This window comes from Neopsephotus bourkii, unplaced genomic scaffold (assembly GCF_033783945.1).
Source record: "Neopsephotus bourkii isolate Nb327-2 ecotype Australia unplaced genomic scaffold, CSIRO-AGI_Nbou_v1 NB_1542, whole genome shotgun sequence".
NCBI classification, from domain to species: domain Eukaryota; kingdom Metazoa; phylum Chordata; class Aves; order Psittaciformes; family Psittacidae; genus Neopsephotus; species Neopsephotus bourkii.
The window spans coordinates 4,107,699-4,134,326 of NW_026902018.1; the positions used below are offsets into that span (position 1 = coordinate 4,107,699).

Below are 26,628 nucleotides of genomic sequence, written 5' to 3' on the forward strand. Positions count from 1 at the left end.
TTACATTATTATATTTAAGTAATTGTAAGCAGTAAATTGACTTTCCAGAGATGATATTGGCTAAAATGAAAGAACGTCTTGAAATAGTTAAGAAACTGTTTGCACTTGTAAAGAAACCCCTGAAGTAATAAAACAAAATTGATTGTTTAAATCACAATAGAAATTGCTTTATTACCTAGGGTTAAATCAGTCCACCTGACAGATTGCTAAGGGTTCAGGTATTTGCACTCTTTTTGAGTGTATTGCTTCATTTCCATTTGTGTTAACCTCTGCTGGAGCTAGAAGCTAAATCACGAGGAGCGCTGTAACCACCAGAAGGCTGTTTTCTGTAAATGAATACTTGGAGAACTGGAAGGGCTTTGGCAGAGCGCAGGAGAGCTCCTGGCTCTGTCCCCTGCCAGTATTCTGAAGTGAATTTGAAATAAATCCTCCTTCTGACTGCTTCTCAGGAGTGGAACAAGGTTAAAAGTAGATTCTTCCCAGAATCCCTCGTCTCCCACCCGCTGTGTGCTCTCTGCAGTGGGACAATTGTCTGTGGACAGAAACCAGAACTGGATTAGCTGCCCGTGCATCGAGGGGATGCCTCAGCTCCAGGCTACTGAGCAGAAAGAGAACCACTATTAATTTGCCAAGTCTAGTGGTTTGATTGTCTTACAAAGCCATGATTTTTCTATACTGAATGGCATAGTTTGTGTGCTATAGAAATACCTTTTGCTCAGCAAAACTTAGTGAATCACTTCAATTCTTTTTCCATTTGGGGGCAGGGCAAGGCAAGAAGGCAAATTCGTAGTAAGAATGTATAGAGTTATTCCTGTTTTGGGGGTTGCAGGGTAAGCTAGATGACTTCTGAGGGTATCTATCTTCTAAATCTATTTTCTGTTGTTCTTACAATATCTACTGAGCTTCAACTTACGCTTGAAGCAAGTAACTTCTATGGCTTAGAACTGATCATTCCTAAGAAGCTCCCATCACTGTAGGTTTTTGCTCTCCCAGGCCATGTCTACTATCACTTACTTATCCTTAGTGTTAGAAACTTCTGTCTACTATCTTTGAAAATCTCTTGTTGCAATTTAAGTTAATTTCTTCTATTAATGTTCACAGTGGGCATGGAAAACAAAGCTTTTTTCCCTTCTGTTATTGCAATAACCTATTCCTGTTTGAAAGCAGCAATCTCCCATCAGCCTCTCCTAGATTGAAGAAGCCCTGGACCAAGCTTTCTCATATAGATTCTGTTTTCTAGACCTTGGATCGCTTCTGTTGGTTCAACCTGTTTGGCACAGGCCTTTGTTTTCAAACACTGCTTCCTCCCCACAGACACCAGGACAAATAGATCTACAGTGACAGGGTGGGAAGTGCAAATGTTGATAACTATTGAGATGAATTTGAAATGTGGGGATGTTTGATGCTTTGAACCTTCTTTTAGCCTTTCAGCTGTGAACAGTCAGGTTTGTACACACAGCAGCTGAATTTGGAGGAGGTGGGAGAGGAGATCAGTAACAAAAGTCAGTTTCACTATAGTAAAAGAAGGAAGACAAGAGTCTCCTCCTCTGTCTTCTCCAGTTTCTGGCAGTTACAGAAAGCTAATGATAGGGCCTCAAAGGTGAGAACCCTTCTCCACTAATCCTACAGACTCCTGGGAATGTCTCTTTGATGGTGTCTCCATCAGCATTGAAATTCAGCAACTCACTATCAGATTTAAGGAGAAACAGTTGCCAACTGCCTGTTTGTACACAAATCACCCTGTCTATTCAAGAGCTTAAAAATCCAAAAGAACAATGAAGCATTTTGCAGGTGAAAGCAGCCACATTCCTCAGGGGAGTATATCAGCTACAGGACACCAATGAGGAGCCTTTATATTTAAGGAGGAGTTGGACATTCTGGTCTGGACTTCTTTTAGTTGACTTTTGGAGCTTGTCCTTTAGGGCACTGTTATCAGAGCATTATTATGTCAAGGTAACTGGAATTACTCACACAGCCCAGTATGTGGTAGGCTTTCCACATGAGTGAGACAGGATCCTTCCCCGAGGAGCTCCACGGTCTGCACAGACAAAAGTAGCAGAGCATTACCAGATCACAAGTCACTCTTCCAAAGCCATAAATAACCTATGAAGTTTAGGTTGAATTTCTTTGCTTTGCTTCTCAGCCTACACACATTCAGGAGGTCTGCAGCCATTAGGCAAGTATGGTGGAGGTTAAAATTCTGTCTCCATCCTAACGTTGTGCTTGGTGATGTTGGGTACCCAGAAGTTATCACTGTGTGGGTATGAAGTTCTGCTGCTGCTTATAAGTAAGATGCATTGATGGAGACGAGCTTCACTTCACTGTTCATTTTGGTTTACTCAAGAGCTGTGTGCTGGAGCTTTCACTCGGAGCTGTGTGCATATCAGTTTCAAAGCTCAAGTCAGGGGCTGACTCTTTCAACAGCAGCAAAGCACGTGTTATGTATAAGTGCCTTGGAAGTACAATGAGGTGTTGGGATTGTACTAAAGTATTTGGAATGCCTCCAGACTGCGCCCATGCTGAAACAAAGACTTGCTGCAGACTTCAGGCATCAAGCAGATGCCTCTTCCCCAGTTTATACCAGTCCCACACATACCTAAGTGCCTGTCTGTGCCAGGATAAATTTGTCTATCTTAGGGCTGGTAGATATGCTGAGCAATACATCTGTCTGTAGACATGCATGAACCGTGTGGTAAAGAGGGTGTCTGGATGTGCAGCCTAACCCCAGCTGGTTTAAGAGATTAATCACTGGAATATCACAATAGCTGTGGTGCATTTCTGTGGGGATAAAACTAACGGCTGTGAGTTGGTTTGCAATAAATTTCACATTAAGTCATTGTCGGGGTTTTTCATTTGCTGGTTTTTATTTGCTAGTTACATTTTTCAGGCTTCTTACAGGGAAAAAGAATACTGTCCAAATCTAAACCATAGCAAGGAAACATCACAACTCTGCTGTGATGGCTGCACGTTTGTAGTGGAAATGCTGTCAGCATTTGCAAGAGAGAAGATGCTGGTATCTGACTTTAGATGGTGTTAAATTTGCTGCAGTGCATTTTGGCCCCTGGAGATGGTATCAGTAAAATTACATAGAAGAGTTCCCCCCACACACACCTGTTTATCAGCATTTCTGAAGTACAGTCATTCTGGCAGGAATTCAGATCTAGGATGTATGAACACATTAACAGCTTTTCCAGAGCACTATTATCAGAGCTATTGTGTTCTCACACAATAAAGAGACAGAAAAAAAGGCAAGAGGTAACAAGAGAGTATAGGAAAAAGTAACTTATTGGGGCCTGCTGCAAAAGTAAAATCATGTTGATGTTTCCTGTTTAAATAGGCATTTGACTGTGTGTCCCTTGGCTTTAAGGAAGTCTCAAACAAAATCTCTTCCCAGTTGCTTAGCTGTCTGGGTGGTTTTTATTACTTTGAAGTCGGGCTTTATCTGCTGGCTTCATTCACAGACTAGCTGGCTGCTTATCGCATCTGCGGATCAGCTCTTCAAAGGTTTCGTCTGCAGAGTTGGGATTTATGGGGTCACGTGGAATTCCCCCTTGGAGGGAGTTCAGCCCATGGCAGCAGAATTGTGGGGAAGAGCCTTTGTCTGTAGGTGATAGCGGGCAGGGGAGGGGCTCTGCGATGCACGGGAGGTATGTGAGTGCTGTGGGGTGGTGCTGATAGCTGGGGCAGCGCTGGAGTGTGAGCGCTGGCGCGTTTTCAGCACGCATCATATAGAGAATGTGGGAGACCAGAGCGCATTCCTAGACACAGACTCACCGTGTTGCTGCTTCCAGTAGAGCTGTGTGAAATGTCAGAAGGAATTAGACCCGTGCTGGAGCTGACAACCGCATCGGGCTCTGCAGCGCTAGGCTTCACTGCACGTTTACAGCCAGGGTTAGAAACTGCACAGAATGGGTGGAAACGGTGGTGGTTTGTTTGGGGTTTTGTTTTGGATGCGGTGTGGGGGTCTTGTTTTGTTTTCCAGAAAGGTGACTGCCTATGAAATGTCAAAAACCAAGGCAAACCAACCCAAAAGGCTGCCTGGCTTTCTGCTTACTTCACCAGAGAGCAGCAGCTGTCAAATCTGCAGCCAAGACTGCCTCATCGCAGCCCCAAGAGTCCCTTGAACAATATGCCAGCTGAACAAGCATCTCCAGTAAAAGCACACTGGAGTATTCGTGCCTCTGGAACACAGCATTACTTTCAGGCTGTGTTCAGGCATGCCAGGCTTTGCTGACTGTACAGAAATGGGAAGGGCTCAGTGTAGCAGCGTATGTTTGTTGCAGTTCTGACTGTCTTGCAAACAGTTTTAGCTGTTAAGAGATCATGCTTGGCTTCAGAGCAAGCAAAATGATAAAACTACATGTGCTGCAAGCAGGAGAGAGGTCTCATCTGTGCTGATTTGTATCTCTCAGCTTCCATTCAGGAGATTAAGATTAGGTTAAATGACTGCAATGATCTCTGTTAGAAGAGTGCTGGAAAGAAAGTGATTTTTCTTTGGATGAAGCACACTGAGAGTGTGCTGCAAGAGGAGGAACATTGTAGGTACTGTGAAGGTAGTCTAAGCCTGCTCACTGTGGGGGGTTTAGGAAGGTATGTAGTGAACGTTAGCGTGGTGTGGTTGGAGGTGCGGCTAGTTGTCTGTGTCAGACGCTGCCTTCCTTGGCATTCTCCATCAGAATGTGCCCTGCTGCAAAGAGCAGTTTCCCGTTTATGCACTTGGCTCTTCCTTTGGCAAGAGCTGCTATCTTTCAGCACTTACTAACACAGCCCCTCTTTGGATCAAAGCTCCACCCCTGGTGTAGAAGTGGAGCTTATTCAGGCTCTGTAGCCACGGGCTGTCCTCCCGCCATGGCTCCTCCTCCCCTCCCACCCTTGGGTGGAACCAGAGAAGGGAAAACTTGACAATAGTTAGCAGGCAGCAGAGCTTGCAAGAACTATTGCAGAAGCATGTCCAACTAGCCCGGTCAGCCGCTATTGTATCCTTCCCAAGGGTGCTGCTGCTGCCACTGAGTGCAGGAGAAGATGGTTATAGGCATGAGAGCCAGGCAAAGTCTGAAAAGGAATGAGCAGCCGAGAGACCTGGCATTCCTTGGGCAGCTTCAGAGAGAGGTGAAGTATCTGAATCAGCGCAAGATTAAATGAGCACGGGCTGCTGCCATGTTGGCAGAACAGAGCTGTTCAGAGGCAGTTGGACAAGTTTGTGGCTGAGCCGGTTTATCCAGTGTTGAAGATGGGAAGTTACTTGTCTGCCCCAGCTTACTTCGCTCCCAAGGATCCCTTTCGGTAAGTCTTGTGCAGGATTAGCAATTGACCTTCCAAGTGTCATTTTACCCTCTGTAATGCTACCCTATCCTATCCTAAGCAGTTAGCACACGAGGTGTGAAGATCGTGGGCCAGTGCTTGTGTGCAGGGAACAGCCGGCCTCATACTGGGATCCTGTCTTGCTTGGAGGAGGCGATGGGAAAGATCCTTATTGCCAGCCTCTGCAGCTCTCTGGTACAAGGGTATGGCACCTGTGTTGTGAGACGGTGTCTGTGCAGCCCAGCAAGCAGGCTCCCTTGCAGAACAACACTACATGTGCTACTTTACCCTGTGCCCCTGTGCTTTGCTCTGCCACCAGAGGAATGAGATTACTATGGCTGCTGCTGCATATGTCTCTTCCAAAGCTTGGGTATAGCATAGGGTGAAGTGAGGTGCTGCTGTTGGAAGTTCGAGGAGGTGATGTAATCTGCTGTGGGGCAGTGCATAATCTTTTTGTGAAAAGAAATAGGTACTTTGCAGATAACTAGGGACAAGCAGCACACTTCCCTTATGTGGAAAAGATTCTTCTCCTGTGATACTCTAGTTATATTAACAACCATGCTTGGTCCAGTTGAACAAATGAGGGTTGAGAAAGGTGACAGCTACAGAATAAGGCTTTGATTGCATTACATAGTGAAAACTGTTAGTGGGGCTGAACCCAGGATGGTGACTGATGCTGATGTGCTGATAAGGTGAACGCATGGGGAAAGGCACAGCTTGCAGTTTCATTGTCTCCCTTCTATCCCCTCCACTCCAATTTGCTCATTATTGATCCTGTTCCTGCAAACACTTTTGTACTGCTTTGGGAGTAAGGAGCCTTTTGTTAAAACAGTCTAGTATAGGAGTAAATACCACTGTGGAATTACTAAGCTTCTTTAGGAGACTTTCTGAAACAGCATCAGCTTTCAGAAGAACGAAAGTTAGAAGACTTCTGTTATTTATAATATGTGTGGGGCATTACTCTAGGCCATAGGTACACCTTCTCCTAAGTGTCTCAAAATGGTTTTGCATTGCCAGAGCTTAAACACTCTGTCTTCTAGTACTGAATCTGTTTTCTAGCATCCATTCTTCCTTGTTTAGCATCTCTTGTGTAGCCAGCACACACACCTCGGCTAAACCTTTGGGTTAGCTACAGGCTGGGGTTACGTGTTACTCTGCAGCTTTCTGTCTGCGTGACTGTCCTCTCCCCTGCTCTGCTGCAGAATTGGCACCACAGCTCTTCTGAGCCTGTCTAGCGTTAACTGATCCAGCCTGACAGTATGTGTGAGGGGTGCACTTTGTTAATGAGCCCTTCTCAAAGGGATCTGTCTCTTCAGTGCCAGGGATGGCTTTGCTTCCATGAGGGTATTAGCTTTCATTTTAGATGTAAAAGAGATGCCACATCAATTGAATCTCCCATCTCACTGAAAACCAGGCTGGATACCTGTTGTGACCTGATCCTCCTACCACCCCCCACAGAAACAAGGGGCCATCAAGGAGCTATTTGTGAACTCTTTCTGCACCTGCTGTGCTACAGAGCATCAGGGCTGAACGCTGCACTCGGTGCTGTCTGGGGTTCCTGGAGGATGGCTGTGGGATGCAGGTTAAATTAATCTTTATAGCCACGGCTGTTAAGTGAAGAATCATAATGTATGGGACTGTATAATCAGAGCAGGGCTCTGCAGCTCTGAAAATGGTGGCTGGGCAGCAAGAGGAAAGAAACACCTCAGGTATGGCTGTTACCAGTCCTCCAAGAAACATCGTTACCATGCTTTGTTACTCTGTAATAAGAATAACAAATTATCTAGGAGAAGATAGTGGTTTCTAATAAAAGACAGAGGAGCAAGAAATCTTCCTCTTCCTTTCCTTTGGTTGTGGTGACTGGCAAAGATTTGGTGCTTAATACCTGTGGAAGTAATTGTATTTCTGTCTCAGCTCATGCGAGCCCTGGCAATGGCAGTGCTGCAGTGCCACACACTCTGAATGAGGAGGGAAAGGAAGCAGTGATAACTCTTATGACATATCTGTTAATGAGAGTCATGTGGAACAGTCATGTGATCCCTTTATGATTTGGGTGAAGGCACTGAAATAGTCGAAACAGGTCTTGAAGCTGTACCTGTGTGCTGTCAGCCAGTTCTCCACACCTGGCAAATATAAAGCCTCTTCTCCATTGCAGAATGCATGGCCAGTATCAACAGAAGGTGCTGCTTGGCAACGCGGGCCATGGCCATGTCCTCTTGCTGCAGTCATTAAGGAAGCAGCCACTTAGCTCCATTACCAGCATCTACCCTCTCTGGGCTGGTTGCTTTGTTCCTATTGCCTCATTGCCCTGGGTGGGGTTCTGAGCCTTAAGCTGCAAACTTGTCCTGCCCAGATTTGTTTAATTGCATAGCAAAGAACTGACTGCTTGCTGGCTCCACCCCTCTACCTTGATTTTGCTATGGGTGTGTTGCGAATTAGATACCAGTGCTTATTTCTGGATGGAAGTAAACTAATCAAAGTGCTGTAAGGTTGGAATCAAACCATGAAGAAGTAGGGGAAGGGTAAAGAGAAGACCAAGTGTATGTGACCCTCTGGAACCCATCTAAATGGAACTGCAGGTGTGTTGCTTTTGCAGTAATTTTAGATTTTCTTAGGGAGAAAAAGGAGTGGTTGAAGGTGAAATTGAAGAGGGGTGAGGAAGGGAGAGTGTTGTGCTTAAAACCAGCTAAATAAATAACCCACCTGCTTGGAGAGAACTTGGACAGACAGTGAAGTCTTGAGGTCCTGGCGGAGCAGTCTCCAGAGTTGCTGTCTGCATCCCAAGTGCAGGTCTGGTCACAGCTCCCTGTTTGAAGATGTAATCACCCTCGAAGCACGCACTGGTACAGGCATGCACACAGGAGTTGGATAAGTCTGAGGGATCCGATTTGTCCATGCTGAGCCAGATGTTCCTGCCACAAGGTGATAGAAATCTTTGCTGTTAGTCTCCACTTGCTCTTTTCTCCCTCCCACTCACCTACTTGATCACTCAGCGTGGGGTATTTACTGCAAATGAAAGCCAAAGGCTAGTGGGTGAAGGCAAAATGCATTGCAATGCCTTCTAGGTCTCTTGCATACCATGAGCAGGGTGTAACTATGACAGTGCCCCAAGGCTGAGGCTGTAATGATGCTTGTACCATGTATAGTATAGCAGTGTTATGTTAGTGCTCCCCCTGCCTCACACAAAATTGGCAGGGCCTGCTGCACATGCTGGGGTTCCTTCCCATCACTGAAGAAGGAGCGGCTGAGGGGGAACAGGATTTGGAGCTCCTCAGCTGGGAGAATAAACACTGTAAGAGCCAAATCCATTAGAAGGAACAACTTTCCTGAGGTCAGGGTACAGCACTAAATACCTCATGAGGTGTGTTTTTCCCTAAAACCAGAGGCTGATTGCAAGCAGCTTCACCTTGTTGCTTTACAGTCTCTTGAGATGGAGTAAATAACTCTCTCCATGTTGGAGCACGACCAGCTTCGCAGATCATCACACTCATTACAAGCTGGTGGAGTTTACGAGGAATGTCTCTGGCACAAATAAGCTTTCAGGAAGCTTGTGAAAGATGAATTCTACAACATGGTACACCTGGCAGCATGTAGAATGTTCACCTCCACTGCCACTAGCTGACCTCAGTGCATTTGGTGCCTTCTAGGGGGGCACGCACCCACTGAAACTCCCACCCTGGTGCCAGGGCTTCCCCTCTAGTACAGTACCTGAGACAGCTGTTGGGGTAAGGGACAGCTCTTCCTTCCGCCTTTGGGAAAGCATCTTGCTGACAATGATGCTGATCCTTGAGGTGTTCCTTTGAACCAGTTACTGGTGACTCACCCACCTTGGATTCTGTGCTCAGAAACTGAGATACCAGGTTAGTAATACCAGATTAGTAATATTGGATACCAACACCACATTAATTTCCCTTTTAAAGTCTGAGAACATGCTGCCCAGGGCTAATGGAATAATCTTTAGTGATGCAACTGCTGTCTGTGCCTTATCTCTCCATTAAGTCACACACCTTCACGCTGCAGATGTTAAACTCCCTTGCCTGGTGCTGAGGCAGGATTATTTTGTGTTCAGGAAGCCTCAAGTTCTGGGTTCTGCTTGTGATTTGCTAAAATGACGTCTGTAGTAGAATTGCTGCACCTTTTTCCTTGTTTTTTTTTGGGAAGGAAGGGAGAGTAGATAGAGGATTAATGGCTGCTTGTTGAACGGGAGCTGCCACTGGTATCTGAAGGATTTTGAGACTCCCTTCATGAAATTAGACAACTAGTTTTGTTTTGGGGTTTGTGGTTGTTTTGATTGGTTGGTTATGTTTGGTTTTGTCTCATGCACTGTCATCAGCAGAAGGAAAGGGAAAGCAATTGGTGGGGAGAGGTGGAGGACTTTCATCACTGTTAATTGGCGAATGCAGTAAGTATGTGGAGTTCAAAGGATGCCCTGCTTTGAAAACTCTCCTTCAGATGGACAGTGCTGCAGTTTACCTTCTGGGAGAGGCCTACCCACAGAAGAACAGAAAAGCTTTCCACAAAGCAAAACTGGCTTTGCTTTGCATAGGAAAGTGGGTCCTGCCCCTGTCCTGCTTCCTAAACTGGCTGAGGAGATAGATGCTCTGGCACAAGAACAATGTGATGCTATAGAAACACAGCAGAACCCCGTGTGCAGGGCAGCCCTGCAGCTGGAAGCTTGCTTCCAGGAAGAGGGAGAAAGCACAGGAGCAGAATCTGTAATGCAGAATCTATAAACTTATTGATGTGTTTTAATAAATGGATGGGATTTGCTTTAAACTTTGGAAGCTTGTCTTTTCCTTTGCATTGGGTGATACCACCTCTCCTTACAAACCCTGTGTCTAGTTCAGTTGAAAAGGCTTTGGGAAATGGAGGGGTTTAACATATCCATAACTGGAAGAGCTGATGGTGAGCTGCTGCTGAATGTTTTTTCTGTGCAGGAGAGGCCCTTTTTCATTGGTTTGTGACTTGTTGCCAACTGGAACTTTGTTCCTTTGTTTCCTTCAAGGTGCTCTGAATGTCAGGATCCCCTCACTAACTGGTACTATGAGAAAGATGGGAAGCTGTACTGTCACAAAGACTACTGGGGGAAGTTTGGGGAATTTTGCCATGGCTGCTCTCTGCTGATGACTGGACCTGTGATGGTAAGGACTCAGAAGGACTGTTGCCTGGAGGCAGGACAGGCCTGCCTCCAGCTCCTCCAACTTGGCTGGGAGTTGCCATAGCTGTAGAGATAACCAAATAAACTGAAGGTAATAGACTCCTTACTATGCTAATCTCTAATCAGAGGTTAGAAATGAGGCTTGTGTGTGCACCTTCTAGAGAAATAGTACTTTTGAACAGGGGTAGCTCTTACCAGATGGGGTTATGAGGATCTGAAGCATCAAAGACAGTAAGGTGCTGAAATGAACAAGCATGAGAAGGAGGAAAGTGATTAAGGGGACATCTGTTCAGTTTCTTTAGCACAGTGGTTCAGTGTCTCCAGGGGTGATTTTCCACTGCACTGCAGAGTCAAACCTCTCAGCCCAGCATAAGCAGCAGGTTCTGGCTTTGGGGAAGGTTGCCATCCACATCCCACCTATACTGTGGCCAGAGTGGTTTCTTGAAGTGTCTTGAAATAGTGCTAGCCCCAATTGCGTTGAAGCATCGAACTCTGCCTGCACAATGTGGAGCTCACCTAAATGTCCCCCTCCTTGCCACAACCTTGCAAATAATTAACCTTTAAGACTGTCAATGAAATAGAGCCATCATTTTTCTGAGGCCTAAATAAAAGCAGCATGGTACTCAGTAGTGATTGCTACCTCAAAGGGGAGTACTGAGAAAAGCACAGATGATTTCTCATTGCCTGCAGAAGTCTTTGCAAAATACTGTCAATAAGAGAAGTTCTCATAAGGAACAGAGAAAAACAGATCAATGAATAAAAATACTCTTTAAAGGTATTTTGTTGTCTCAGTCTCAACTTGCCTGTTTTTCCTGTCAGCTGGCTGGTAAAGTATCTGAATTTGTGCACTGCCTGTCTGCCAAGAGAAAAAAAGCCCTTTCAGCCCTATGAATTCAGGCGTCACGTTAGTTATCTTGCCAAGAGCAACTGAACAGGAAGGTTTAATAGGTTTAATAGCTTGTTTACTAGTCTGCAGCAGACTATCAACTGGGTTTGATAGTTGAGCAGCTGCCAAATATAGCAGAGGTTCCTGACACAAGCTTTACTTTGCATGTTGACATGTTTGTTTCAGGGAAGATTTGCAAACTGGGTGCCAAGGATGGTGTTCAGGAAAGGTAGAGTGGAGTAATATAACTCTGCAGTAAAAACCTGTCACTTGATTGGAGATCTGTGTGAACATACTCAGGAGAGGAAAGCCATAGCTGCATCTGCTGCTGGGTTTTGGCCCTGCTAAGCTACTCCCTTTTCTGTCTGTAGGTGGCTGGCGAATACAAGTATCACCCTGAGTGCTTTGCTTGTATGAGCTGCAAAGTGATCATTGAAGATGGGGACACTTACGCACTCGTGCAACATTCCAGTCTCTACTGGTAAGACAGGCTGCACACTGGGCCAGAGAGCTGCTCCCTGCTGGGTCTGTAAGCCATGTTTAGCTGGCTCAGTGTGGGCCAGCTCAGTGCTACCCTAAGGAATGCCAGGAGGCTGCCTTCTGGGGGAGGGAGGAATGGTGTAAGCACTAAAAGCTAAAACTTACGGTCAATGAAAGAACCTGGAAGTGCGAGTTGGGCAGGGGGGATAGGACACTGCTGTAATGACTTTCTTCACTTTTTTAGTGGAAAATGCCATAACCAGATTGTGCTGACACCGATGATAGAAAAACACTCTACCGAATCTCTGCGTGAGCAGCTGCCTTATACGCTGACCCTCATCTCCATGCCAGCAGCTACCGATGGCAAGAGGGGGTTCTCCGTGTCTGTTGAAGGTGGCTGCTCCAGCTATGCCACTGGTGTCCAGGTGAAAGAGTGAGTATGACCAGGCTGTGTGTAATGGGCATGTCTGTGCTGAGGGAGCTGGTAATTCAGCAGCACTGCTGTCCTGCCAGCTGCTTTAACTGCAGAGGTGACCTGTCTCAGCACAACAGGGACATATGTTTGTGTTTGGTCTCCATTTCACTCTTGTGATGTCCTTAAGTGATAACTTTATTTCTCAGAGCTGTATTCTTCACCGAACACAAAACATTTGGAGAATTGTTTAGGACTAACAGTTTTTGCCATTGGGCAAATGAGGAGCAGCTCACACCTACACACTTGGTCTAACAGTCGCTCCCTGTGTTGATAGATTGGCATGGGTTTATTTCAAAACACCAATATGAAGGGAGCATCAGAGATCAAATGTTTTTTATAATTTTGGCTAAAGTGACTTCATACCCACACTGTAATTCCCCTGTTTAGAGTGAACAGGATGCACATCAGCCCAGATGTCCGGAACGCCATCCACCCTGCAGATCGTATCCTGGAGATTAATGGAGCTCCCATTCGTACATTACAGGTGGAGGAGGTGGGTAGAGTTCTGTTCTGAAGCCTCCTTCTCTTCTGCCTTCCTACAGCTTTTCTGTTTCTTGGCACTGTTCTCCCACATATATACAGTGTGTGTACACCCGTAGTACTCATGCTGGAAGTAGGAATAAGCATGAAGACAAGCTTTGCTACCCCTTGCAGCTGAAGAGGAAAATGTGCAGCTGGAAATGCGATTAGGATGCAGTTCTGATTTTGCGGCATTCAAACGAGAAGGGAGGGAATGAAAGTGTAGGGCTGTGATACCTCGGAGGACAGAGAGGCTGTGAAGAGTCTTCATATATTGCTAGTGAAGTCCACTGTTCTGACCATTTTAGAGGCAGCTGCTAATAGACAAAGCCTCAGCTGGTCCTAGGGATGAGCTTCCCATTGCAAAAAAAAAGTATTTGATGTCTGTATTTACAAGTATTTGATGTATTTATGCAGATAATGGGTGATGCTGAAAGAGTGCAGTGAGAGTACCATTGCCTTCACTATGCAAGGGGTGTATTTACTGTTGATGCTGAAGAGGAGCACAATAGACACCTCTCAGACACATCTCCATGCAGCTTTCGCAAAGCAGGTGTTTGCATCGCTGTTCAGGATAGAAGCCTGTGTCGTTTAGCAACACTTCTGAGATGTGTTGGAAAAAAGTGTTCTGTAGAACTGCAGAACACCAGGTTGGAAGGGACCTGCAGGATCAACTGCTCCAGCCTTTCCTGGTAAACGTGTGGTCTAGACAAGATGGCCCAGCACCCTGCCCAGCCAGCTCTGGAAAGTGTCCAGCGCTAGGGAATCCACCATTTCCCTGGGGAGATTATCCTAATGGCTGATTGTTCTTAATTGTCCTCTTGAGTTCAGTCTGAGTCTCCTTGGGTGTAACTTGTACCCATTACCCCTCATCTTTTCCTTGTGATTCCTTGCAAAAAGAGAGTCTCCATCTTATAGCCACACTTTAAATACTGGAACATGGTCATCAGGTCTCCCCTAAGCCACCTTCTGTCCAGGCTGAACAACTGCCCCTCTCTCAGCTTTTCCTCATATATCAGGATGCCCAGTCCTTGCATCATCTTTGTGACCCTCTTCTGGACCTTCTCTCCCCAGTCCACACTTTTTTTGTACAGGTCATTTGTAGTGACCAGAAAGGAGAGGATCTGAACGGCATGACAACTTCTGTATTACTACCCTGATCGGCCTGCATGCAACTAAACCACAACTGTGGAGTGCTGTCACTGAACTCTCTACTCTGATTGCTGAGGGGCATTCTGCTGCATCTCCTCTATCTCCTGTCGTTGTGTTCCTCCTGTGTGCTATCATCCTGTGCTTTGGTTTGATTTCAGGTGGAGGAGCTGATCCGCAAGACGAGCCAGACGCTTCAGCTGCTGATAGAGCACGACCCTGTCTCGCAGCGCTTGGACAGGCTTCGTCTGGACTCCCGTCTTCCCACACACATGAAGGCGCCCATCTCCCCACGCTCCCTCTCGCCATTGGACATCAAGGAGAATCTAGAAGGAACGCTCCGACGGCGCTCCCTCAGGTGACGGCCTGGAAGTGCTGCCTCTGACCTTGCTTGCCTTTGCCCTGTGCTACCTGGCTGGGTTGCTCTGTGCCTTATGATTGCACATCCCTGCAGAGACATGACTCATCTCTGATATGAGCCTTGCTATAAACCATCGGTGAAGCAGTGGAGAGCTTCAGATTGAGCTATTGACGTGTACTCTCTCCATTACCTTTTGGATGGCAAACTTTCTTTAATAAAAAATACAGAGCTCTACATTTAACATAGAAAAGCTATGAAGTTTTGCAGTTAGCAAATGGAAAGATCTGATTTTTACCAGACTTAAATGGCTGAGGAAGAACGTGTCCTTAAAGGGGATACGGCTGAGACGTGGGAGTTGGGGAAAATCTTGTCTTCCTAGTCTGGAGCACTGAGTTGCTCATGTAGTCATTTACCAGTATTTTAATCTTTGTTTAGAGATAGCAAGTGCTGTGTCTTCACAGCTTCCTCCTCCTCCTGTTCACAGAGCTCCACCTCTGACAGTCCAGGAGATGTGCTGCTGTTAGGCAGCTCTGACCTAGAAGCTGCTCTAGGTTTGTAAAGAGCTTCCATGGTTCTGGGAGAGCATCTGGCTTTTGAGGTACAAAGAGCACTGAAATGCATCTAGAAATGATCTTTAGGAGCTAATGATGGGATATGTTGGACAAAAGGTTTCCTAGAAGCTTCCCTGATCTTTCTGTCTCCTTTGTTTTCTAGGCGAAGTAACAGCATTTCTAAGTCTCCTGGTCCCAGTTCTCCAAAGGAACCGCTCCTCCTGAGCCGTGACATCAGTCGTTCGGAATCCCTACGATCCTCTTCTAGCTGCTCCCAGCAAATCTTCCGGCCCTGTGACCTGATTCATGGTGAAGTACTAGGGAAAGGATTTTTTGGACAAGCAATCAAGGTGAGGGAGGTCCCCAAGCATTCATCATTTACTTTGATTACAGCAGTATCTGCCTATCTCAGGATCCTTTGCCACTGTCTCAGTGGCCTTTGTCTTGCTGATAGTGACTGGTGATGGAACTCACCTGGTTTGCTCAGTGAGATCCATTTCTCTTTCATTCCCTGACCATGAGTGTCTCTGGCTGCAGGCAATCTTGAATTTCCCTTTGAATGCCAACCTTGGGCATACGTACTGAGTTCCTGAGTTAGATTTACAACTCCAGAGTGCCTGTGTCACAGCACTCACCTGGGTAAGGTGGAGAATGGGGAGCAAGCTACACTTTCTCTTACAAGCATCTTTCCTATGAAGAGGTGCATTCAACTTGCCAGTACAGCATTTCTCACCCTCCCTTGGTGTGCCATGCTGGGAGATTTGCCAGGCTGACGTAGTGAGGACATCTGAACCCCCAGCAGAGCCTAAATAACCTGTCAGTGTGCTGTTAGTGGTCAGGTCTTGCATGATTCTCACAGTTAAAATCTCCATTAATAGCAGTTCTCTTGTATTTAAGCCCCAGTCTTGACTGAGGGTGCTTCAGCAGCTATTCACCATGGTGTGGGACTTCTCTCCTTACACTTGTATAAACTTCAGGTGTCCAGCCAGCCACCATATTCATCTCATGCTTCCATGGGAGGTGGTGAGCCAGTACTACAGACCCAATGCTTTTGATCTATACTAATGAGCATTTCTCTTCTCCTCTGCTCATAGAGAAATAACAGGTCCAGGTAAGCAGAACCTTTCCTCTGTCGCATGCTTTTGTTATCTGTGTCCCCAGAGTTAATGGCACAAAGACTTTTGTTTTTCTGCTCAAGTTACCCAATAGCCATCCTGTTCTGGTGCATGCTCTGAGAGTTAAAATTGCCCTCTTGGAGGTTCATGATGACACTTGTTTCAGTTTTGCTGGTATGTCAGCTTAAGAATTCCACATAGCCTTGTCTTGTCTTTGTCTCTTCACTTATCTTTATCTTTGGGTATTAGATGTCCCCGGCTTTCATGTCCCTGGCTGAAATGTGTAGTGTTCCCTGGCTCGTTACTTGTTTATGGATGCTTGATTTCAGGCAGGAGCAGAATATTGTACTCTTGCTTTTCTTGTGTTATTCCATGCATTTGTATTCCACCTGTATCAGCCATGTTATGTCCCATGTTTCTAAACAGAACCAGTATGCCACAGTGTATGCAAGAGCTTATAAACTTCCTAAATACTATAACTGGGTCTTGTGTTCTGGGTTGCAGTTCTAGAGGTTTTCTGAAAGGCTTTTCATTTTAAGGGGTATGAGGCCTTTCTTGAGCTTCACATTGACTGCTTCTGGTGCAACAAGTACTGTATCTGGTCACAATAGTTCCCTTCTGTTCTTAGACAGAAGGTGGCAGTTTAATTAGGTGCAGATCTTAGGGAGACAAAGCTGTCCAAGGTAAGCAACTGAAGGGGAGAAGGTTTCCAGGACAGCCTGTGTGTCAGAATTTGGACCCTTTCTGCTCACTCGTGCACCTGGTGCAAGCAAGGCAGAGCGAGTTAAAAGAAACCTCTGGAATACAGCAAAATGCTAGGAACTAGTTGGATACAGGCAAACAGCTCTTGAGGAGCTGCAAAGGCTTTCTGTGTCCAGAGACTGAATAGCCTGTACATCCCAGTTCTGCTGGCACATAAGTAACTTCTTTAAGCTCATCAGAAACCATCAGGCTTCAGAGTCCCCATAAAACCAAATCATGCAGTAATGTAGATTTGGATTGTTTGGTTTGGTTTCTGATGCAAGTGAACGTGTGTTCCTTTGCTGATTCAAAATGTAGTTGTTAGGGTCTGTGTACAAAATATGAGCATCATGCTGGGCACATACTTTCTGGAATGGAACTTAAGGCATGCACAAGTCCAGAGCTGATCCCTTCAGAGGCTTTGACAGCCTGTATGCATGCTCAGCCATATGCTACCTAATGTGGAGACTTCAGCTCTGGTTCTTGGGATGTTGCTGTCTCCAGGTATGATCCTTTGTCAGTGTTAGGTAGTTCCTGGTTTACGTACAGGATCTTTTCTGAATTCTGCAAGAAGATATTTTATGCTCTTTTCTGCAGATCCCCAGGCTCAGAATTTTCTCCCATCTATTTTCCACTCTGTATGGAAGGGAATGCTGCCCTCTCTTTCAGAAGAGTTGCAAGAGCATTGGAGCTATGTATTCTAGAGCCTTGCCTGTAGCTGTGGTTTCTGTTTCCACCAGGTGACTCACAAAGCAACAGGAAAGGTGATGGTGATGAAGGAGCTGATCCGCTGTGATGAGGAAACACAGAAGACTTTCTTGACAGAGGTAGGAGTAAGATTGCAGTGTGCGGAACTCTCTTCCATCTTACCCATAGAGTGATCGTGCCAGCATCCTGGCAGGAATCAAGGCACTGAGGAGGGAGACAACACACAGGGAGAAGCTGACATGAGCTGAATATTTGCTGCAACAAAGTGTGACTCACACTGAGCACTAGACACGGCTTCAGTTCCCAGTTCATTAATTTTTCAGTGATAAAAAGCAGCCTGAGCCTGAGGCAGGTGGAGCTGTGCACTACATAAAGGATTTATCCTTTGAGCCTCGTGCATAAACACAAATGATGAGGGCCAGTATCTGTAAGATATTTAAGACTCCTGCTGTATTTAAACTGTTTTCTTGTTGGCTGTCTACCATGCTTTTCAAAGTCAGATTTAGCTTAAAGGCAGCTCCCTAAACACCTAATGCTGATTCCAGCCCTGACACATACTGCACAGACCAGGTAGCTGCCCTGGAGAGCTCCTGTCTCTTAAAAGTTTGCCCATCTCAAGAGTGCTCTCCTTAAAGACTAAGATCACGTTAATTGCACAGCATGAAAATGAAGAGGGAACATTTAGTTGATTGCTTAAGATTAGGGTTTGAGTGTACTCCGTGATCCCTAGGGGGGAGCTCTAGCATTGTCAGCACAGAGCAGATCTGCCAGGACTTGTTTCATTATCTTCTTTGGGGTGGGATGTCTCTGCTTCCCAGGTGAAAGTGATGCGCAGCCTGGATCATCCCAATGTGCTGAAGTTCATTGGTGTACTGTACAAGGACAAGAAACTGAATCTCCTCACTGAGTACATCGAGGGAGGCACCCTGAAAGACTTCCTTCGTAATGCGGTGAGTATGGAAGCCTGGTAGACCTCTGCTCCATGAGGCTGACCATGGTGTTGGTTGTAGCAGCCTTACAGTACTTTTGTTAATCTTCTCCTGTGGAGCTGTGTGGAAAAGCTTCTTCATACCTGTGGGTAGCCTGAGGCAGAAATCACTTTCTTCCTGGGGCTGTATTGTCTTTGACTGCTGCAAGAGTCCCTTCTGTTGCAGAAGAATTGCTGTCACTGACTGGCTGGTAAGACAGGCTCTGACCGTTGAGGATTTGTCTTTCAGGACCCGTTTCCCTGGGAGCAGAAGGTCAGCTTTGCCAAAGGAATTGCCTCTGGAATGGTGAGTTGGACTGTCCCTTTATCAGAGTGAACTTCCAGGGTCAGGGTTAGGTACTTCAGTAGGGTGATGTATGAGGGGGTTTGGATGCTGTCTGGCTACTAGTATCTGGCTGTTGAGGCCTTTTAAATGTGAAGGGACACATTCGCCTGGAAATCCCTAATGCCAAGTTTTCTTTCTCTCTTTCAGGCTTACTTGCACTCCATGTGCATCATTCACAGAGACCTGAATTCACACAATTGCCTAATCAAGTTGGTGAGCTACACCTCTGTTCCCCACAGCATGCTGCTCCCCTCCCTGTCATTTTCCTCCCTTGGTTTTCTCCATGTGATTTTTTTTCCTCTTTTGTCAGAATAGAACTGATTTCAGAGAGGCTTTTAGTGCCCTAAACAAGGGAGCTTCATTTTCACATAGGATTTCCCAGACTAATCTAGCTTTCCCTGTTTCTTCATTCTGTTCTCTCATCCCCTTTCCTGTGGTAGCATCTCCTATTAACAGTGTTGTTAGGTGACGTTAGGAGTTCAGCTCTGTTTCTTATCTCAACTCTGAAATGTTCTCTGCAGCTGCTTCTGTTCTTTCAACCACTTGATGACTTTTTTATTGGCACTCAGGATTCAGACAAGTGTGCAGGTGTGTGCACAGGTGTGTGTGCTCTCTCTTTCCGATATGTTAGGAGGCCACAAGATTTTTGTGTAGTTTCATTCCCTCAAGCCTTATCTTTGTTCACTGGCTGAAATATGAGATTAGCATGTGGGCTTCAAATGACCCAGGATGAAAGTCTAAACTCATTCCTGGCCAGGTAGAATAGGAAGGTCTGAAAAGAAAGGTCCAGCTTTGCTCTGGCAGAATTAGCCAAACTGATGGCATTAATGTTAGTGACCACACAGAAAATAAGACAGTGATGAGAAGAAACGATGTGTTGGGATTGTGAATTGGGTATCTAGGCAGCTTGCTGTGCTCATCTGGCTGCAGGAAACCTTGTTAGTTTCTCTTACAGTGTAGTTGACAGCAAACAGGAATTGCAGGCTCTTTGCTCCTCAAAGCAGCTGAGGATAATTGGTGGCTTGTACTAAATCCCTTGTGCAGGATAAGACCGTGGTGGTGGCTGACTTCGGTCTGTCTCGGCTGATTGTGGAGGAAAGGAAAAAGCCCACTTTGGAGAAGCCATCGGCCAAGAAACGAACCCTACGCAAGAGTGACAGGAAGAAGCGCTACACAGTGGTTGGCAACCCCTACTGGATGGCCCCAGAGATGCTCAATGGTAAGAGCCTGATACCAGGGTGCAGGTGAGGTGACAGCCTGTGACAAGGTACAGGGATGATAAGATTACTGAAAGCTTATGAGCCCTAGTAACAACCAAACCTATTAGGGTCTATGGTTTTAGACCTGCTAATATGCAAGCTTATTTATACACACAGGTACCCTAGCTGCTCTGCTCTTGCAGTACCTGACCTGATAAGCCTTTGTACCAGCTGAGGTAATGCTTCTGGCTTGACAGGAGGATTCTTCAGGAGGACAGCAGGTCTAAACTGCCCTGATCTAGATAACAGACAAAAAGAGGCCTGAAATAAAACTGAACCTGAGGCCAATTTCTGTTATAGCCTCATGCTTTGGAAGTGCCCCTTGAGACAGGGAATCATCAGACTCCAGGGTGAGGCTGACATGTGCTGTCATGTAGATCCAGGGAAAAACCATCTGCTGCCAGGTTTGCTGAAGCCTCAGGACTGGGGTGGGAGTGGCCCAAGTGAAGGGCAATCTGGTTTTGGCACACAGCCTTCCATTGCATTAAGGATGAACCCTTAGGGAAAAATCTGCCCCTGCAGGAGTCAAGGTAAGGGTGAAATGCAGTGGAGACAATTTCCTCCTAATAAGCAGGTCTGTCTGGCCAGTTTAGCTAGCTATGACATCAGATGTCTCCACCAGGGAAGAGAGGACTGGGCTCCTCTCCCCAGATTTCTTCTGTGCTGTTCTGTTTTCCTTCTCTCAAGGCCTACAGGCCCTATTAGGAGTCAGGCTGCTTCTTAGAGCCTGTCTCAGACCTGGCATTTGTCAAAGAGGCCGGCAAGAGCATAGTCTGACATCACCTCTGAAAGCAGGGTTGTTTACCAGATTCTGGCTGGGGAGGGGTGTGTCTGTAAGCAGAGAATGGCCTGCTGGAGCCAGCCTGCTCTCCCAGGTTCAAAGTGCTGCCAGTGTGTCATTTATTGTATCTGCAGTCACTGCAGCAGGGACTGGGCATTCCCTGGCTGCTGGGGAAGCTGAACAATGACTCAGTGCACTGTAGAGATGCACTAGAACAGCAATCAGTGGGAATGGGCAGAAGCTTTCCATAGTTAACATTAGGATTTGCTCTACTTCTGCTACACACAGCTTCCCTCTGTTGTCCCTGTAATTCCCCACTAGGAGAAAGGAGTTAAGCAGTGGCAGTGTATAGGAAGATGCAGTTGGTGTACATATCCTGGGGCAGCTGACCCTGCTCAGATTTAAACCCTGCTTTGTCTCCTGTTTTAGGGCCTTCCAGGGAATAGGCGTAGTAGCTTTGGACTGGCAGTTCCTGAAATAGCTGGGTGGGGAACTGTCTCTCCTGGAGCTGAGTATCTTATGTTTCCTGCAGGACAGAGCTATGATGAGACAGTGGACATCTTTTCATTTGGGATTGTTCTCTGTGAGGTAAGGCCAGGACATACATGGCATCTTTAATAGACCTCTTCCCCACAGCCATCTTCTCGCACACATTTCATCAGCTGGTTTTCTGAGTGTGCAGTCTCTGATCTAACAGCACAGTGACTGAGGCTGGGACTACAGGCTCACCCTGCTCTGCTTCCTCAGGGAAGATAACTGTCTTGTTTCTTCCTGAGCTGAGAGTAACTGTTAAAAAGTCCATTAGGTTCTGACTGAGCCCTGGTATCCATTTGCAAGTAGATATATTCCCTAAAACTGTGATCCTTTTTGCCTCTTCTACTGCCTCATTAAAAGACCAGTCAGCTGTATCTCAGCAAATTCAGGGCCTCCACTGAGGATGGCACTTCACTTCAAAGAATGGGAAACAGAAACCTCTTTGCAGGTCGATTAATGAAGCTTGCACCCTGAAGTCTGTTGCTTAGTTTATCTCTTGAGCCGATGCACAGCCTTACCATTATAGCAGTCCTTTCTGTTTCCAGAGCAAAGAGCACAACTCAAAAGCTGCAAGGTATTTTCAGTTTAAAAGGTAAGACAGTGAAAACAGAGATGAAAAGCAGAGTGTTACATGTACTGATAACACAGCAGTTACAGGGACACCAGGGAAGACCAGCACAGTTTCATCTTCAGTGTCTGGATGAAGAGGACAAGGAAAGTATCTGTGCATACATCTCTGTGGCCTCATCTGGAGCTCTATTTATGCTGGGCTCTCCTCTCAGAGAATGTTGTGGTTGTGAGTGATAAATTTAGGAACTTGAAAAATTTGTTTGTGGAATTATAACAATTGTTTCATCTAGAAAAAAATATAGTAGCAGAGAAAGCAGACAAATAGGGGTAGGATCACAGGAACATTTTGCTTGTCACCAAGATAAAGATGCTAAAAAAAGATGTTACACACTCAAACAGATAAGAAAATAATCCTGCCAAAATACATAATGGGCGTTCCACTGTCTAGTTACAGGATGTGGTTGTCCTGCTGAGCTGTTGGCACAGAAGAGCCTGGGTGGTTATAAATAACACCCTCTTTGTAATACCAGTGAGGCTTTAAACCCAATATTCTTCCCCATGTGAGCATTTGTATTGACACTGACCTTGACTGCTCTGTGCTGTGGGTTCCTTCCCTCCTATTACACTTTGAGTCCTCTAGTGCTGGAGGTGGTGAGCACTGGGGTGTCTCAGTGCTGGGGCAGGGCTTCCTTCTCTTCCACCCAGCCCTTTCCTCCAGCAGCTCTGCCTGCAACCTCCTGAGCTTTGGTTCTGGTTGTTCTCTCCACCCCTCCCATCTGGCTGTGGAGTCGAATCTGCCAATAACAGAGGAAGTCAGAGTATGTGGTGCTGTTAACTTCACAGCATCTCTTAGGACAGGCTCCATAGAAAGAAGTTGTGCTGGTGATGGATGATGCAGGTTGTGTTGGTTACCTGCGATCAGGAGGGGCTGCATCACCCCAGCAGCATACAGCACGGTTGCTGGCACAGCAGGAAGACAGGGTTGAGCTCTCTGGGAGGTGCACATCACCCTGCATCTTCTAGCAGAGACCCTGGGGAGATGCAGAAGGCATCTGGGCCTTCCTTCACAACAGCAGCCACATCACCATGTCTTATAAAAGCTTAACATGCGGTTTGTCTGTATGCAGTACAGTGTGCAACTGGCCCCATTGGAAAGCAGGAACAGTGTTTCTGCTCTTTCCCTTTCACCCCGATACTTTGATGGGGCCCCTGCCTGGTGCTGATGTTCTCTGTTTGTTAACATCCTGGAACTGTTGCTGTACTTAAGCTCTTCCCTCATTTTTCCCTAGATCATAGGCCAGGTTTATGCTGACCCAGACTGTCTCCCACGCACACTGGATTTTGGCCTTAATGTCAAGCTGTTCTGGGAGAAGTTTGTTCCTGCTGACTGTCCTCCAGCCTTCTTCCCTCTGGCTGCTATTTGCTGCAGACTGGAACCAGAGAGCCGGTAGGGCTGGGATTTGGAGGGCTCCTCTTTGTAAACTTGGAGGATGTGTCTTTGTCCCCTTAGTGGAAGGACTACTCTGCACAGAGGGTGGAAGAGGGCTGTATTCCAGCCTTCTGTGGGAATGCTCAAAGACTTACATGTGAGGAGAGACTAAAGACTTACTAGCTTGGGAGAGACTGCTGTATATGGCGGAGGTCTCTGAAACAGTTCCTGAGACAGAGGGTAGAGGAGGAGTGGTTGTTCAGGGTTTCTCATGTACTAAAGTAGAGGCAGACCTTGGCACCAGCTCTGAAAGGTGAATGCTTCACAACAGTGTTGATGCCAAGTGGGTTCCAAAAGAGCCAGACCTCCCGGTCATCAGCTGTAAAAACAGGTAGCCCAGACAGATGGGATCTTTGCAGTCTCAGAAGCTGAGTGGGGAGGGATCACGTCCCTGCTCACACCTCTGTGTATGGGACAGTGGCTGGATGGACAAGTGCCTCAACCTTTTCAGATGCTGCTGTGCTTCCTCTTTCCCACTCACATTTCCTCACTGCTGCTTCTAGGCCCCCTTTTTCCAAGCTGGAAGATTCATTTGAAGCTCTCTCCCTCTACCTGGGAGAACTTGCCATCCCCCTTCCATCTGAGCTGGAGGAGCTGGACCACAACGTGAGTGTGCAGTATGGACTGAACCGTGACAAGCTACCTGACAACACAACCTAGTCAGCTCATCCTGCTGCCTGCCCCGCTTCATTGGAGCTGAGTGACAGGGAGGGAGATGCACTTCAGCCACTTCCAGGGCATTAATGGAGCACCACACTGTGCATTTGCTGCATTGCCTCTCTCTCCCCACCCAACACCCCTCCTCTTGGACATATGATTCACTGTGGATTTTTGGCATGTTTCAGAAGCAAAATGGGCTGTTTCCTGCCAACTGCACCTAGGAAAGCTGCTCAACACTACTTTTATGGCTTGAGAAGTGTTTCTCTGGCCTTTCCAGGCTTCTTTACTGTGGTGCCTTAGAACTTGGCTGCAAGCTGTGAAGCCACCCTGGCCTGTCTGCCAGGGAGGGATTTGCTATAGGAGACTCTCCTGGGTAAGGACCAGCACTTCTGGAACTGCTTCTCCCACTGACTACCCTGCACAGAAAGCAGGGAAATTGGACATCCAGCAAAAGGCCCCACCAGGACAGTGTGTGTGTGTGTGTGTGTGTGTGTGTGTGTGCATGTGCTTTCCAGAATAACCCACTGAGATTTTGGCCTCCAGGTGCATCATAGGGGAGGAATTGAAAGCCCCAGGGATTGGGCAGCTCTCCTGAAATACCTTGTCTGTGGGGAAGCATGTATGAATTCTTGTTTTAGTTTGGTTTTGTGGGGTTTATTCCCTCCTCTGTCTCTGAATACCTCCAAAAGCCTGCCTAGAAACACTAAGACTGAGCTCTGCTTGCCCCTCCTAATGGTGATCAAGGCAGGTGAGCTGCTTGAGCATCTTCAGACCTGAGCCTGCACCGTGAGTCTGCCTGCCCAAGAACCTTAACCTAGGTGAAAGTATTTGAACCCGAATGTATAGAACTGTGCTAAGCACTGACTGTGGACATCCCTGGAGTGCTGAAGCTGCCTGAGCTCTCGCCCTGTGGACATGAGGTGACGGAAAGGGTGGCAGAAGGTTCTCTTCAGCAAACCAAGGGTTTGAAGTGGCTCAGACTTTGTGCATGGACAATGATAAAGGGGGATAACCCCAGAGTTACTTTAAGGATGGACTTGCCATGAACAGAAAAGTGCTGGAGAATGTCCCATTCTCCCAGGAGTGGCAGCTGGAGAACTAATAATTCAGTTGCCATTACCTCATCCTTTCCTGCAGTTGCTCCCTTTGAAGGTCCTTCTTGCCTCTGCTGCTGCAGCACCTGAGCTGATTCTCCAAGCAGAAACTTTCCTCAGGATTATTCCCTGCTTTGGGGGAGAAAAAAAGGGCTTGGAGTCATTGGGAGGGGTGTGTTTGGGGGTGTGCTCTCTTCCAGCACTTCTCTTCTTCCTCCCTTGGAGGGAGAATGAAGGAAGGCCACTGCTGCAGTAGCTCACATGGTTGGCAGGACAGAACAAAACGTGGCTCAAGTCCTGCTCTCAAATTTCACAGACACCTTGGTTTAACTGGATTTTTAGTGTGCTCTTTTCTCTCCCCACTCCCTTCAGTATTGAATGGTGGGGAATGGGTGTTTGTCTTTGCTGTTACTTTGATTTCCTCCCCTACCCGTGAGTTTAAAGTATTATGTAACATAACATGGGACCAGGCATCACCTGACAAAAGGTGTGAGTGTGGGGGTGTGGTTTTAGTCTGTGTAGTGGTGTTTTAGGAACACTGGGGGACTCCCTGTGCTGTGAGTCAGTGGAGGAGCCTCTCAAAACTGGGTCCAGTGGATTCAGGATTGTTAATAGGATTTGCCCTTTCTTTTCCCGTTCCAGGTTGGTTTGTGTGGGGACCCCTGAAGGGGAGAGTCCTGGGTGATGTGTGGGTGGGGGTTATGAACTGTGATTTGCACAGCTCCATGTTCTAACTAAATTAAAAAGCATTAAACATGCTACAAAAACAAGATGTGGTTGTCTCCGGTACATCGAAAAAATGGGAACAGCAAAAGTGCAGAGGTCAGGTATCACCTAGGACACCCTTCCTTGAGCCCAAGGGCTCTGCCACATCTACAGAATTCTAGAGATGCAGTGCAAGTACTCTACAGTACTATTTACCTGGAATGATGGAAGAACTTGCCAAGGTTTTTTTAAGAGTGGACAGGAGTCAGCAGAAAATGAAGCCTCTCTCCATTTTCCTTTTCTGATCCAGGGATAAAAATACAGATGGAAACATCTTACTCTGAAATATGTAGTTCAAGAGGCATTTGTGAAGGCAACAACTGAACGAGAATGCTAGCTATGTCAGTGCCTCCCGTAACCTGCTGTGCTCTGTCCCTGTCATGCTTTCCACTGCAAGGCCCTGGGGAATGGAGCTGCTGCTGAGCAGCACCAGAGCAGAATTGACCTGTGTCAGGGCAGGAAGGGGCTGTAACTGATAGCATCTTCCCACAGGCCAGCCCGTTTAGTCAGCACAGCTCACAGACCCACAGCTGCTCTTCAGGAACAGCGTCCCAGTTCAAGACCAGCTGCTGGCAGCAAGGACATAAGCTCCATGCCTCTTGTCAGTGCTGGTGAGTGGAGGCACTGCCTGTAGGGATTTACCTGGGGCATGGCAAACTGACATGACGTCTTACCTTCTCCTCACTTTGAAGTCTGCAACAAGCAAAAGGATGGTGCTC

At 46.7% G+C, this 26,628-nt stretch overlaps 2 protein-coding genes across 6 annotated transcripts in view; one reads left to right on the plus strand and one right to left on the minus strand.

The window, feature by feature from the left end:
* The window catches only part of LIMK2 (LIM domain kinase 2), a 33,759-nt gene extending 7,858 nt beyond the window's left edge, over positions 1-25,901 (plus strand). For 4 of the 5 annotated variants that reach the window (XM_061370619.1, XM_061370617.1, XM_061370615.1 and 1 more), the window contains 14 exons: positions 10,307-10,442; positions 11,717-11,826; positions 12,070-12,258; positions 12,688-12,793; positions 14,130-14,326; positions 15,044-15,230; positions 17,477-17,563; positions 18,263-18,394; positions 18,662-18,718; positions 18,905-18,970; positions 19,802-19,976; positions 21,330-21,385; positions 23,191-23,348; positions 23,894-25,901. In XM_061370619.1, the coding sequence (XP_061226603.1) occupies positions 10,425-10,442; positions 11,717-11,826; positions 12,070-12,258; positions 12,688-12,793; positions 14,130-14,326; positions 15,044-15,230; positions 17,477-17,563; positions 18,263-18,394; positions 18,662-18,718; positions 18,905-18,970; positions 19,802-19,976; positions 21,330-21,385; positions 23,191-23,348; positions 23,894-24,050 (1,695 nt within the window). In that variant the 5' untranslated portion in view covers positions 10,307-10,424 and the 3' untranslated portion in view covers positions 24,051-25,901. Of the gene's footprint in view, positions 1-3,562; positions 5,284-10,306; positions 10,443-11,716; positions 11,827-12,069; positions 12,259-12,687; positions 12,794-14,129; positions 14,327-15,043; positions 15,231-17,476; positions 17,564-18,262; positions 18,395-18,661; positions 18,719-18,904; positions 18,971-19,801; positions 19,977-21,329; positions 21,386-23,190; positions 23,349-23,893 lie in introns of those variants that run through there. The other variant, XM_061370618.1, reaches the window with a different exon arrangement.
* Positions 154-25,278, minus strand: LOC133221619 (uncharacterized). Its single transcript, XM_061370628.1, has 5 exons — positions 25,171-25,278; positions 22,492-22,695; positions 9,010-9,141; positions 8,005-8,213; positions 154-532 (listed from the first exon to the last, which is right to left on the minus strand). The coding sequence occupies exons 1-5, from the start codon at positions 25,173-25,175 to the stop codon at positions 291-293; spliced, it is 792 nt and encodes a 263-aa protein (XP_061226612.1). The 5' UTR covers positions 25,176-25,278; the 3' UTR covers positions 154-290.
* Positions 25,902-26,628: the final 727 nt, after the last annotated feature.